Source organism: Anopheles gambiae, chromosome 2 (genome assembly GCF_943734735.2).
Source record: "Anopheles gambiae chromosome 2, idAnoGambNW_F1_1, whole genome shotgun sequence".
NCBI lineage: Eukaryota > Metazoa > Arthropoda > Insecta > Diptera > Culicidae > Anopheles > Anopheles gambiae.
This window is the reverse complement of record NC_064601.1, coordinates 68,927,960-68,942,807: the sequence shown is the minus strand read 5'-3', so window position 1 is coordinate 68,942,807 and position 14,848 is coordinate 68,927,960. Positions and strand designations below refer to the sequence as shown.

At 44.9% G+C, this 14,848-nt stretch overlaps 2 protein-coding genes across 2 annotated transcripts; one reads left to right on the top strand and one right to left on the bottom strand.

Moving 5' to 3' along the window:
• Nucleotides 1-1,613: 1,613 nt before the first annotated feature.
• LOC133391196 (uncharacterized) lies at nucleotides 1,614-2,523 on the top strand. Its single transcript, XM_061642997.1, has 3 exons — nucleotides 1,614-1,869; nucleotides 1,956-2,021; nucleotides 2,092-2,523. Exons 1-3 carry the CDS (start codon nucleotides 1,743-1,745, stop codon nucleotides 2,451-2,453), a joined length of 555 nt encoding a protein of 184 aa, XP_061498981.1. The 5' UTR covers nucleotides 1,614-1,742; the 3' UTR covers nucleotides 2,454-2,523.
• Nucleotides 2,524-7,833: 5,310 nt separating this feature from the next.
• Nucleotides 7,834-8,747, bottom strand: LOC133391197 (uncharacterized). Its single transcript, XM_061642998.1, has 3 exons — nucleotides 8,488-8,747; nucleotides 8,336-8,401; nucleotides 7,834-8,265 (listed from the first exon to the last, which is right to left on the bottom strand). The coding sequence occupies exons 1-3, from the start codon at nucleotides 8,612-8,614 to the stop codon at nucleotides 7,904-7,906; spliced, it is 555 nt and encodes a 184-aa protein (XP_061498982.1). The 5' UTR covers nucleotides 8,615-8,747; the 3' UTR covers nucleotides 7,834-7,903.
• Between the last annotated feature and the right edge of the window lie 6,101 nt (nucleotides 8,748-14,848).

The following is a 14,848-nucleotide window of genomic DNA, read 5'->3' as shown; positions in this document are numbered from 1 at the left end:
CCCAAAAAACCACATTCACTCTCCGCGCACTCTTAAAATTTTAGCGCGCACGCTACGTACAACACAATACAAAAGGTCGTTTTAACAGCTTGCACTGATCAAAGTCGCGATGGTTCAATCGGTAGGCCGACGCTCCATGTCAGAAGTTTTTCTGACCAAATCGACAACACACACGCGACGACACACATCGTCACACATCGACCGCCGTCGATGGAAGTGTGATGATCTAAAAATAGATCTGTGGGGCGAGTGAGAAAGGGGAGGGGCGTAGAACAAGAACGTAAGCGTGAGTCGTCGCGTGTGCGTGTGTGTACACTCAAGAACTCATTTTTTGCTCTTTCCTGGAACCCACATGTTTCTACATTCTTCTGATTTTAAGCAACAAAAGTAGAAGGGAAGTAGAAGGCTACTTCATTTCTACTTTCCTTGCTACTTTCGAGCGTGTTGACTCGCTTGGGAATTCAACTGCGTGGAGAACAAGGATAGTAGGATAAGAGAGGATCACTTACCAAACACAGGACAAATGAGAGGAGAGTGCGCTCTTCAAGATGCGAGCGCGCGAGATGCGAACGCACAAAATGCGAGCGCAAGAGATGCGTGCCGTACGCACCTGTATTGTCGCTCAACACTCTCAAACGGGTAACACACGGACAATCACATACACTACACACACTTTACACAGTACCCTACAAGCAAAGTGCGGGTAATTTTTATCATGGTGTGCGTAAAAACCTAGAATCAAGCCGATGCAAGATTTTCTAAGCTTAAAAAAAGGGGAGAGAATCGGTACCACGGTTCTCTCCCGCTCCCATATAAAATACACGGTGCGCTCTTTCGGTTTCCGAGGTTCTTTCTCCGTTTCCGAGATTACTTTTAAAAGAAAAAAATTACCCGTTCTTTGCTTGTAGGGTACACTACGCACTGTACACTTATTACGCACAGCAAGCACAGATCGCTTCACGTTCAACTAAGCGTACGTAAATCTTAGTGTGTGTATGGTGGGGTCAGTGGCTTGACTTTGGCCGTAATTCTAACATATTGTAGTATATGGAAGTAGTAAATAACAACATTAAATTGGCGACGAGGAAAAAAAAAAGAGAAAAGTACAATGACACAATTAATCGGGTCTATCGAGCCTTTCGTTTTAGGCGAATCCTTTACGGAATATTTGTGTCGAATAGACCCGCTGCGCGAAGCGATCGAAAACTTCTCAAACTCTCGCTCAATGTAGCTAGAGAGCAAGAACCAATAATGATGAAGCGAAGTGAAAGGATGGTGTAGAGGGGAAGGAGACGAGAAATCGAACGTGGGCGTGAAAAATTTTTCGGCCACTATCAATTTTGTGCCAATACGGTCGCGTCCCGGACCTTTTTTGTCAGAAAGATACCCCCTGTGCAAAGCGACGGAAGAAATCATTCCCTTTCGCGCATTTTCTCATGATTTCTTTTTCCCTCCTACGGCAAATTTGTCAAGCAGCGTTTCGAGCTACCCGTCCCTGGCTCTGCCTCATACCCCTCGCCTGAGCGAGCTGTCGAAGGTTTAGATGTGTTTTTGTGCGTCAGACGGCCAATCGCTGTCAGCCGTCGTCCGTGCTTTTTCCCTCCATAGCGCTATCTCTTTCACGCGTGCAGCCCAATTTTAAGACCGGTACCGCTACCGATAGAAAATGTAAACAAACGTCAACACAAATTCAACCAGTGCTCATCCCTCCCGTGAAAAGTTTCCCGATAGAAAGCGTGAAAATGGCCTCAAATCAGGACAAGAAAAGTGGCTTGATGTCCCATGCAATTTCCCGGCTCTACAAGCAGCGTCTGGAGGAAGTGGAAAGGGAACTCCTTCTTGCCCAGCAGCCAGAACCTCCGACTGCGGGTAAGTGATCGGTGAACGGTGATTATATGCTGAACGGTGAATATAGCGATCAGTGTTTAACAATGGTTTTCGTGACTATATTTTAGATGACCGAGCGCGTGATGCTGTGCCAGTGCAGTTTGAAGATGTTCCGATGCCCATGGAAGTGATCGGTAAGTAACGATCGTTATGCTGTATGCTGCTTATGTTGTGCTCTCATGTATATCATGTGTTATGTTGCAGACGATGCTGCTCCGCTTAGCGAAAGCGAGGAGGAAGGTACGACCAACGCAAGCAGCGTCGAGGATACAGACGTGGAGGATATCCAGGTCGAGGTGGAAATGCCAGACCATCCGTACGGAGATCTTTCGTGCGAGGATGGCTTGAGGATGTGGGCCCTGCAAACTGGACAAACTCATCGGAGTTTGAACCTTTTGCTGGGCCATTTGCGACATCACTTCCCCCAGACCAAATTGCCACGAGATGCACGGACGTTGATGAACACGCCTGTGTCCGGAGCACCGGAGACAGCCCTTACACCCATCGCAGGTGGGCAGCTGTGGTACCAGGGTGTGGAAAAATGCCTGCTTTCATATTTTCGGTAAGCATGTTTTAAATTTCATTAAACTGACAGTGCTCCTGGTCATGTGCTCATTTTTTTTTTCTATTCCAGCGATTGTCAGCCAACCCAGGAGGGGTTCGAGTTGAACATTTTTGTGGATGGCCTACCCCTGCACAAGAGCAGTCGGACCCAATTTTGGCCAATTCTCATGCAGGCTCATAACGTTCCACATACTCCTGTAATGACGGTTGCTATATTCTATGGCGAATCAAAACCGTTATTCGTCCAGGAGTTTTTGCAGCCGTTTGTGGACGAAATGAACAGACTGTATGTGATAGGTCTGACAATTAAATCCCGCTCTTACTGGGTGGAAGCGCGTGCAATAATTGCAGACGCTCCGGCACGAGCATTTTTTAAAGGTATGTAGATAAAATGCACTATATACAGTCAACGCTTTCATTACGACTAAACCGTTGTAACAAGAAATCTCTTGCAACGGGTTAGCGACTGGAGCGGCTAAAATACGTTTTGCGTTTGTCCACTTAACCTTTACATTTATATGCGGTGAAACGAGTTATTTCTGATTTTTTGTGTATTTTTTTTTTCTTTCAGGTGTTAAATTGCATAATGCGTACAGCGCCTGCATGAAGTGCACAATCGTTGGTGAGTTGGAAGGACACCGGATGTACTTCCGGTATGGTGAACAATGCCCGCCTCGGAACCACAAGGATTTTTGTGACGACAAATATCCAACACATGTCAACAACCCTACGCCCTTTACGAGTCTGTTAGGTTGCGATATCGTCGACGATTTTGTGTCAGCCGAAGACATGCACTTAATATACAAGGCAAAGTTGCTACATTTGTGGATAAATGGCTTCCCTGGCGTAATTTGTTACTTGCCACGTCGCCAGCAACGTGAAGTGTCGGCGCACTAGTCCAAGCGGTCCATCGTTTGCTGGAACTGCAACATGTCATTGTTGCCAAGCGTCAGCAAAACAAACCGATGGACGAACCATCGGTGCGCACGGTTGGTGTCGACACCATAACGACCGTGCGGCAGGGCTTCGCGCTGCGAAAAAACTTTCGCGATCAATGGTTCATGACCAACTCGGGCGAGGTGGTCCGTTACGAAACGGCCACAAAAACAGGCAAGGACGTTACGGTGCAGGGGTACGCGTTTTTCAAACAGGTGCCTGCCTTTACGGAACCTTGCCTTTCAACGGAGGCGAATATTTACTCTGCCAACATGGTAGATTTGAATAAGGGTGAACTGCAACACTACGCCAGCAGCACGCTGATGTGCAAGGTAGCTGCAGTGGAAACGGAACAGGAAGGGGTGTTAATGTTTGTACCGTTGACACACACTTACATTTGCTAGACAATAAATTAAAAAAATATGCCTCTTCCCAAAACCCTGGTTAAGTGTTTCGGATCAGGAAGGTAAATAATGAGAAATTATCTTGGGTGCTGTGTGGCAGAATGCATTTTTTGTATTCATGAATTCCTAGTTATTTAATTCATTAATATAATAATAATTCAAATAAAAAACTAACTAACTAAACTAACTATGTACAACACGAAACTAAACTTAACTTGTCTACCTACGCTATAAAAAAAAACTTACACTAAACTAACCTAGATTATCATTATTATTTACATTGAGCATTACTTCTTTGTTTTCATTCTTCGACTTGGCAGGATACCGCAACACGCGTTTAAAAAAATCCACCACGTATGCTGTGGTGATGGGCGCCTTCCAGGTCGCTGCGGCTTTGCAGAACAGCTCGCATACGTTCGGAAAATGTTCCATCGACACCTTCCCGTTTCGCTTAGACCACCGGCAACGCGAAATAAAGCCACTGTCGAAAACAAGATCCCGCACCTCCCTCAACCGTTTGGTGGGATCCGTTGCCATCACCTCGTTCTGCAACCATGCCAGGCAGTTCTTAGCATGTTGGTTGTCGGTCAACTTCTGTTCCATGCTTTTCAGCTCCTCCTCTGACCGTATGGGCTGCAGCGTGAAACCGTCCGTCGCCGGAAGCGCGTATCCGTCTGGATCGGCACATACTATTTTCTGTAATTTGTTTAGTGCCAGCTCGGTAGCCATGGCGGTCTTCCGAGTGACCATCACTTCCTTTTTAAGGGCGACAAATTCCGCGGCGAATTCGTCGAAGCGGCGGTTAATTGTTGCTGACAGCTCGGTTATCACCTGCAGCACAGCGGTCAGAGGAGGAGCAACGGCAGGAGCATCCGTTGCAACGACAGCAGGAACTGTTGCAGGAACTCCGGCTTTGGCAGGGACGACGGTAGGGTGACGCGGAATTTTGGTCTCGACGGTAGCGATGGTCTCGGGAAGCGAGGCTGGAATGGTGTTGTTGGCGGTGGTGTTGGCGGTGGTGTTCGCGGTGGTACGGACGGTGGTGTTGGCGGTAGTGTTGGCGGTGGTACGGACGGTCGTGTTGGCGGTAGTGTTGGCGGTGGTACGGACGATGGTGTTGGCGGTGGTACGGACGGTGGTGTTGGCGGTGGTGATGGCGGGGCGCTTACCCATAACCTTCCGCACGGTAATGGACGATGGTATGGCGGGGTGACGGGAGTCCTGGCCAATCAGAGCAGAAGGCCGATATTCTGGTACTTTTGAGAACTTGGCCAGCTTGCCACCTGCCCGACCCATTTCCTCCACAGTCATTGACCGCTTCTGCATCAATCTATATTGTTCCGATGTCAGTATCATACCCTCCTGCTTCCCTGTGGCAACGGTTTTTGCTGGACGAATAACGGTGTTGGAAATAATTTTTATGGTGCTCTTGGTGCCGGTGGTTCGAGTGGTAGAAGTGGTGGTGGTGGTGTTGGTGGTGGTGGCTGTGGTGGTGGTGCTGGTTGTGGTGCTGGTGGTGGTGACTGTGAAGGAGGCTGTGGAGGTGGCTGTGGAGGTGGCTGTGGAGGTGGCGCTGGTACAGCCCTGCGGCAGCCAATAAGCCGCACTGTACCGAAGAGTTCCACTGGAGTGCCCTTCATGGGGGATTCATGGTTAGATAGAGGAAGGAGTCAATTTTAAATTAGAATCATACACATCCGTGTCCATCGCGGTCAACCGGTCAAATCGGAACGGCCATGGAACATGTTGACCAAGGCCAGGTCAATCCAGCGATCGAGTCAACCACGGCACGTAAGAATTAGAATAATAAATAAATAAATAAATACTTACCAATGTATATATGTGTATGCGCTGATTAATCTCGGGGCGACTATGGGCTTCGAACGACGAGATCCGTTCGCCGCGGCTGTCAGAAGGCGCTCACTTGGCGCTCAATTTTAAAATAACGTACCATTGAGAGACCGTAAGAAGCGCGCGAAAGAATGAGTTCTACCTGCCGGGGTCGAACGTTCCCGTTTGTATGGGGAGAAATCCGCGAGGTTTTGCGCTGCGGATTTGGAACGAATGTTGTTTTCAATGTAACGTTTTGCTTTAAATTTTGCTTTAAATGATTGAAGTGAACTGAACTTAGAGGTATGTAACATTTTGAAAATGTTTTGTTATCTATTTCCAATAAAAAAAGTTTTCATCAGTTTTGAAAATATCGGAATATAAATATACATACAAATATCTATAATAATAAATTTATATTAATATATATTATATAAATAAATAAATAAATATATATATATATATATATATATATATATATATATATATATATATATATATATATATATATATATATATATATATATATATATATATATATATATATATATATATATATATATATATATATATATATATATATATATGTATATATATATATATATATATATATATGTATATATATATTTGAATATTCATGTAAAGGTCAAATTTTATGTTTTTCATATGAAATGTCTGAAAAATTTATAGAAAAATATCGCAAAACATTTTCATCATATAAATAACGTTTATAACTCTTTAAAATAAAATCAATCAGTATTTTTATACAATTTTATAAAGTAAATCCAATCCTGTCGTCCCTTCTAAATTAGAAATAAGTTAAATTCAAATTTCAACAAAGTGTGTCAAGCTGCCTTCTAATTGATAACAAATCATCCAATAATGATGTAACGAATGAAATCCAATACCAACGGCAAAAAAATCAAAATTCAAAACATGACCATCCTTGAATCGTAGATATAAACGTCTTTAAATGCTTGACAGTTGTATCTCATGATTCTCATTCTCTCATGAGCGTCGAACGGATTTCGTCGTTCGAAGCCGGTACTCGCCCCGTCTGAATAAAATTCCTTGAAAAAGCAGCCCGCAAACTAGCCACTGCACACGCGCAAGTCTCGAACGGATATGAGACGGCACCAGCAATACAGCGGCAATATCAATACCAGGAGTCCAGGAGTAGTAGTGTGTGGAACGAACGAAATGAGTACATGTGTGCAATACAGAAAGTCCTCCTCATTCCCATTATCATAAACCAATACCTTTTTGAGCCTTTTAAATACATGGGCGCTGTAGTGTGTAACTTTTTTTTATCGTTATCCACCAACACAATTACATTGCGCCAAATTTGAATTGGTAGAAAGAGATAGCCGTTTGTTCGCATTTGCTCTCTCTCTCTCTCACTGCGCCTTCAAAAACTGCAATAAATGCGCTGGCTATCGTAGTTTTGGCTGAAGTCTAGCGTATTTTTTTGCGTATTTTTTGACACAAAACGACGCAAAAAACTACGCAGAAAACTGCTCGAATTTGCGCAACCTAACAGACTCGTAAAGGGCGTAGGGTTGTTGACATGTGTTGGATATTTGTCGTCACAAAAATCCTTGTGGTTCCGAGGCGGGCATTGTTCACCATACCGGAAGTACATCCGGTGTCCTTCCAACTCACCAACGATTGTGCACTTCATGCAGGCGCTGTACGCATTATGCAATTTAACACCTGAAAGAAAAAAAAAATACACAAAAAATCAGAAATAACTCGTTTCACCGCATATAAATGTAAAGGTTAAGTGGACAAACGCAAAACGTATTTTAGCCGCTCCAGTCGCTAACCCGTTGCAAGAGATTTCTTGTTACAACGGTTTAGTCGTAATGAAAGCGTTGACTGTATATAGTGCATTTTATCTACATACCTTTAAAAAATGCTCGTGCCGGAGCGTCTGCAATTATTGCACGCGCTTCCACCCAGTAAGAGCGGGATTTAATTGTCAGACCTATCACATACAGTCTGTTCATTTCGTCCACAAACGGCTGCAAAAACTCCTGGACGAATAACGGTTTTGATTCGCCATAGAATATAGCAACCGTCATTACAGGAGTATGTGGAACGTTATGAGCCTGCATGAGAATTGGCCAAAATTGGGTCCGACTGCTCTTGTGCAGGGGTAGGCCATCCACAAAAATGTTCAACTCGAACCCCTCCTGGGTTGGCTGACAATCGCTGGAATAGAAAAAAAAAATGAGCACATGACCAGGAGCACTGTCAGTTTAATGAAATTTAAAACATGCTTACCGAAAATATGAAAGCAGGCATTTTTCCACACCCTGGTACCACAGCTGCCCACCTGCGATGGGTGTAAGGGCTGTCTCCGGTGCTCCGGACACAGGCGTGTTCATCAACGTCCGTGCATCTCGTGGCAATTTGGTCTGGGGGAAGTGATGTCGCAAATGGCCCAGCAAAAGGTTCAAACTCCGATGAGTTTGTCCAGTTTGCAGGGCCCACATCCTCAAGCCATCCTCGCACGAAAGATCTCCGTACGGATGGTCTGGCATTTCCACCTCGACCTGGATATCCTCCACGTCTGTATCCTCGACGCTGCTTGCGTTGGTCGTACCTTCCTCCTCGCTTTCGCTAAGCGGAGCAGCATCGTCTGCAACATAACACATGATATACATGAGAGCACAACATAAGCAGCATACAGCATAACGATCGTTACTTACCGATCACTTCCATGGGCATCGGAACATCTTCAAACTGCACTGGCACAGCATCACGCGCTCGGTCATCTAAAATATAGTCACGAAAACCATTGTTAAACACTGATCGCTATATTCACCGTTCAGCATATAATCACCGTTCACCGATCACTTACCCGCAGTCGGAGGTTCTGGCTGCTGGGCAAGAAGGAGTTCCCTTTCCACTTCCTCCAGACGCTGCTTGTAGAGCCGGGAAATTGCATGGGACATCAAGCCACTTTTCTTGTCCTGATTTGAGGCCATTTTCACGCTTTCTATCGGGAAACTTTTCACGGGAGGGATGAGCACTGGTTGAATTTGTGTTGACGTTTGTTTACATTTTCTATCGGTAGCGGTACCGGTCTTAAAATTGGGCTGCACGCGTGAAAGAGATAGCGCTATGGAGGGAAAAAGCACGGACGACGGCTGACAGCGATTGGCCGTCTGACGCACAAAAACACATCTAAACCTTCGACAGCTCGCTCAGGCGAGGGGTATGAGGCAGAGCCAGGGACGGGTAGCTCGAAACGCTGCTTGACAAATTTGCCGTAGGAGGGAAAAAGAAATCATGAGAAAATGCGCGAAAGGGAATGATTTCTTCCGTCGCTTTGCACAGGGGGTATCTTTCTGACAAAAAAGGTCCGGGACGCGACCGTATTGGCACAAAATTGATAGTGGCCGAAAAATTTTTCACGCCCACGTTCGATTTCTCGTCTCCTTCCCCTCTACACCATCCTTTCACTTCGCTTCATCATTATTGGTTCTTGCTCTCTAGCTACATTGAGCGAGAGTTTGAGAAGTTTTCGATCGCTTCGCGCAGCGGGTCTATTCGACACAAATATTCCGTAAAGGATTCGCCTAAAACGAAAGGCTCGATAGACCCGATTAATTGTGTCATTGTACTTTTCTCTTTTTTTTTTCCTCGTCGCCAATTTAATGTTGTTATTTACTACTTCCATATACTACAATATGTTAGAATTACGGCCAAAGTCAAGCCACTGACCCCACCATACGCTGCGCAAATTCGAGCAGTTTTCTGCGTAGTTTTTTGCGTAGTTTTGCGTCAAAAAATACGCAAAAAAATACGCTAGACTTCAGCCAAAACTACGATAGCCGGCGTATTTCTTGCAGTTTTTAGGTGCGGAACGAGCGCCATCTGTTGAAGGAATGGACTAACTATTTCAGACGGTGGAGCAAAAAAACGGCCGAAAAATTCAAAAATATTGGCGCCCTTCCTCCTCCTCTTCCTCTAACTCCCTTTCCCTCCCTGCCTTGCCTTATACTTGCGCTTCAGCCCGTGCCTTTCGCCGTCAGCTGATTGTGTGTATGCGTTGATTCATGTATGTGCATTGCGGTTGTGTATTGTTATTGGTGGGTGTTAGCATTTATTAATTTGTGTGTGACCTTGAGACGCTGTGGGAGAAGCTGGATTGGGATTTAAAGTGTTATCGGTGTATTGATGGTTTATTTTATTTCGTGCCGCTGCTGATGAGGCCATTTAATGCCCGTGCCAATCGAGGGTGAAGAAGCCAATTCAAAACAAGCGTAGGAGAACGTCTAACACTAATCTAATATTTTTTAATTTGAACATGTTTGATGCTTCAACGACCTTCTAAGCATCATGTAGGACGGTGTATAGTGGCAATAAAAAATATTTTTTTTCAATGTGCCGGAATTTGTCTCGAGTTTTCTGGCTACGACACACACACACGGACACACACACAGCGCGGGGAAAGTGATTGTCCACTCTATCATGCCGCGATCCCCCTCCCCTCCCGGTGCTTTGAGTGAGGAACCAGCCTTTCTTCCGATAAGGTAGCCGTAATCGATCATGCGGGAGGGGGGGTGTTGAGGGGGAGGGGGGGGGGTGTGTGCTCGCCTGCGCGCTTTCGTGGGTGCGTGCTCGCGTGCGCGCGTACGTGCATTCGTGCATGCGTGCATGCGTTCGTGCGTGCGCGTGTGTGTGTGCGTGCTGGAACTCCAAAACTGTTTGATTCTAATGCGTGCATTGTCACCGGCTGCGTCTACACACTCCATGCATTCTTAGAAAACGCACTGCACGCCGCCCGATCGATTACCGCTACCTTCGAGACAATACAACCATTTAATTGGCACCACCATCTTTGCGACCGGTTCTGCTGTTGGGGGTATTAAAAAGACAAACGATCGAAGCAAACGTGCGTCTGATATGTAGCACATTTCTTTCCAATTCAGCTAGCGGATGCAAGTGGAAACAACATTTTGAATTGAATCCATACAAAAGAGGATTCTGGATTTGTTTATTACGGTGCGCGTATGGTGCTGCACCTGTCCGTCCAGAATCCGGCGGCTTGTTGGCTCTGAGTCGGTATCATGACGCCGAGCGACCGGCACCGCCTTGGAATGGGTTCGGATCGGTAGGTTCATGTTTTGGTCGATCGCATTCCGTGCATTTGTCGCGTCACAGCGGTAACACGGCAGCAACAAAGATAAGCCAATCTCTTCTTCGGGTGTGGGCTGTTATGCTATGTTATTCCTCTTCTTCTTATTATTATTATTGGCGTAATGGCCTACGCGATCATGCCGGCCTTTTCAGGACTTGAGTACCACGTAGCCTTGCTACGGCGGACGGTTCATACGCGGTTAGAACCCACGACGGGCATGCTTTTAAGATGTGCGGAATGATGGCGGTGCCGCGGGCCCGCTCCTATCCAGCGGGCAACTTGCATACTGCCACACTGTATCCTGCCCGATGCATACGCTGCAGGCAGGGGGAAGGATGCAGCTCCACAATAAAAAAATACCGTCATGAACACCTTCCTTTCTTTGACCGATGGATCATAACATTCCGGAAGAAAACACATTCGGCGACAGTTGTGCACACACACGCACACTCACACCCATGCGCATACGACTCAGCATATCTGTGCAATCTACAACATATAAAAGGAAAATCATAGTGTCACATAAACTTAAGCTTTATGTAATTTGGTTTAAGCTTTCGTATGCACGGCCATGGCCACCTGTCTTGCGTGCGCTACTTGGAATTAGGGTTCTGGGCGTTGCACTGCAAACCCTCCAACGTGAACTAGCGATTCCTTAGTCATTTGTACATTGCAGCGATTGAACTCATTGCGCTTTTTTGGTTTGATTTGTGAAAATGCAACTTCATCGCCGCAATGTTTGTTAACGGTTTTTTTTGAGCGCCACAACAGCTCGCGAGCATTGACCACACGCGTGAAAGAGATAGCGCTATGGAGGGAAAAAGCACGGACGACGGCTGACAGCGATTGGCCGTCTGACGCACCAACACATCGAAACCTTCAGCAGCGTGCTCAGGCGAGGGGTAGGAAGCGGAGCCAGGGACGGATAGCTCGAAACGCTGCTCGACAAATTTGCCGTAGGAGGGAAAAAGAAGGCCTGAGAAAATGCGCGAAAGGGAATGATTTCTTCCGTCGCTTTGCACAGGGGGAACCTAGACGGTTTTCTAATTTTTGATCATAGTGGGCTATGAAATGAGTGAAAATGAGCGTCGCGGCGAACGTTCCCGGGAACGAACGACCACCCCGATACGGCCGATCATCACCCACACATGTATCATCAGTCATCGCAGCAAAGAACAGGAGATCGTGTGCGTAAGAACGAGCCATACCACGACCAGCAGCAGCGTACGCAGCAGAGTACCAGTGATCGTGTGCGTAAAGACGGAGCGTGTTATCGGTGTGGTAGAGCGCACGACCCAAACACCTGTCCAGCGCGAGAGTGGATGTGTTTCGTGTGTAAAAAGAAAGGGCATGTGTCTACGTGTTGTAGGAACACAAAGTTCAATGAGAGGTCAAGAATGTTTAATCACGTGTCAACTGAAGCAAGCAATAATGCGGCAGAAATAATTGAATTAGAAGTGAACGGAAAGAATATCATATTTGAAGTAGATTGCGGTGCTTGCGTAACAGTTATACCAGAATATGTCTTTAGAGAAAAATTGGAAAATGTGGAATTAAAAAGTACAAATGCATCTTTTTATCTGCGAATGGAAAAAGAATAATTTGTAAGCTTTTAGTCGGAGCTTATCTTTATTATTCACAACTAATTAACAACGTATTAATCGATCCGAATCGGCGGATGGTTGCGAGAGAAGTGAACGAGCGATCGGCGCATCCGATCGCTGCTTCCTCGTTCGTCCTGCACTAAACTGGTCTAATATCTGTCAACTCAACTTACTCTATACCACAAGGTGATGTCCACTTAAGGTGGTGAATATGACAGCGACGTTGAGATTGCGGCATCTGATGTGCAGATGGCGCTGATCACCACATGACCCCCCACCAGTGACGTAGTCACGCTTAAGTTATTGCCGTCAAACGCGTAAGCGGACTGGCAATCTATGTTTGAAATCCGACGTGTTTGCGCCGTTTCGGTTGAGAGGAAATCTCAGGTGGTTTGATTGCTTCTTCAGACTCGAAAGCGGGTTTGAGACGGTCGATGGAAATTGACTCATTTTTATCTTTGATTTTGAGTACATAAAATTTTCGACATCTTCGTATAACCAGGTATGGTCCTTCACAGGGAGCCTGAAGACCAGTTCTTACTTTGTCTATTCTGACAAAAACTCTCTTGCATGTTTCGAGGGTCTTTGGTTTATAATAGTTTGTGGTGCTGTTGTGTTTCGGACTAGTTGGTTCCACGGACCGAAATGCTTTTTTTAGGTTAGCGATGAATTCTGGTGTATCACAAATGGTTACACCGGTAGATGGTAAAAAAACTTCGGACTGCAATCTAAGATTTTGTCCATAAACCATCTCCGCGGGAGAACCTTTTAATTCTTCCTTGTATGACAATCGAATACCTAACAGTATCAATGGAATTCGTAGAGTCCACTTCGGTGATTCATGGCATACTTTTAAAGCTTCCTTTAAATGGCGATGAAACCTTTCTACCATGCCATTGGCCTGCGGATGGTAAGCTGTTGTTGTGATGTGGTGTGTACCTAATAATTTGGTTAACTCATCAAACAATCGTGATGTGAATTGTCTACCCCTGTCGGTAGTTATCCTTAATGGACAGCCAAAACGGGAAACGTATTCTTCTACGAAAACTTTGGCAATCGTAGTTGCTGTGATGTCCGATAGAGGATAACACTCTGGCCATCTCGTAAACCGATCTACGATTGTTAGTAAATATGTTTTGTTTTCAGATGGTGGAAGAGGTCCTACAAGATCCATATGTATATGATCGAATCTCCCTTGGGGTATTGTGAAATTTTCGAAAGGAGACTTTGTGTGCCGTGTAATCTTTGATTTCTGGCAACCAATGCATGAACGAGTCCAGTTTGCAACATCTTTATTTATTGATGGCCAAAAATATCTGTCGGTCATTAATTTTCGTGATGCCTTTATTCCAGGATGAGAGGCATTGTGCACGCCCTCAAATGTTTTCTTCCGTAATGGAGTTGGTACATACAACCTGTTTTTACCTGTGGACGATTCAAAAAATAGTTCTGTATCCCCCAACTTTAACTTGTTGATTTTGTACGAGGAATTACGTTTTGCCTGGTTGTTGGTTAAATTAATTATTTGCTCATCTGAACTTTGATGTTCGGCAAATGATTTGTAATTTAAGTCGTCAATAGAATTTGTTTCCCCCACGCGTGATAGAGCATTTGCGACGACGTTACTATCACCTTTGATGTAGCGGATATCGCTAGTAAATTGTGAAATAAAATCGAGATGTCGATTTTGTCGTGGAGATTTTTCAGTTTTCGATATTAGCGCTGTTGTCAGAGGTTTATGATCAGTATAAATAGTAAACGATCTCCCTTCCAAAAAATATCGAAAATGTTTAATACTCAGAACGATTGCGAGTAGCTCTCTATCAAACGTAGAGTATTTTTGTTCGGTTGGGGACATAACCTTGGAAAAAAATGCTAAAGGTTCATCAAATCCTTCATGGTGTTGCTGAAGAACTGCACCCACCGCAAAATTAGATGCATCCGTGGTTAACGAGAAACTGGCGTTTGTCCTAGGATGCGACAATATCGTAGCGTTCGCCAGATCGGCCTTGACCTGTTGAAAAGCTTTGTCGCATTCCTCAGTCCAACTAAAAGTTTTTGTCTTTTTGTTGGTATTCTGTGCTACCAATTTGTGTAATGGTGCGAGGATGCCAGAAACCTTGGGCAAAAACCGATGATAATAATTAGACATTCCCACAAAACGTTGTAATTGTTTAACTGACGTTGGGGTTGGAAATGTTTGTATTGCATCAATCTTTGTTTTGCAGGGTTTAATCCCTTCTGATGAAATGGTATGACTTAGGAAATCTATAGAAGATACTCCCAACTCGCATTTGGATGGTTTTATTTTAATATCAAATTCAGCTAAACGATTGAAAACCTTTTTTAAATGTTGCATATGCGTTTCCTTCGACGGACTAGCGATTAGTATATCGTCGATATAAACAAAAACAAAATCAAAATCGTTGAACAGACTGTTCATAAATCTTTGAAATGTTTGGCTAGCATTT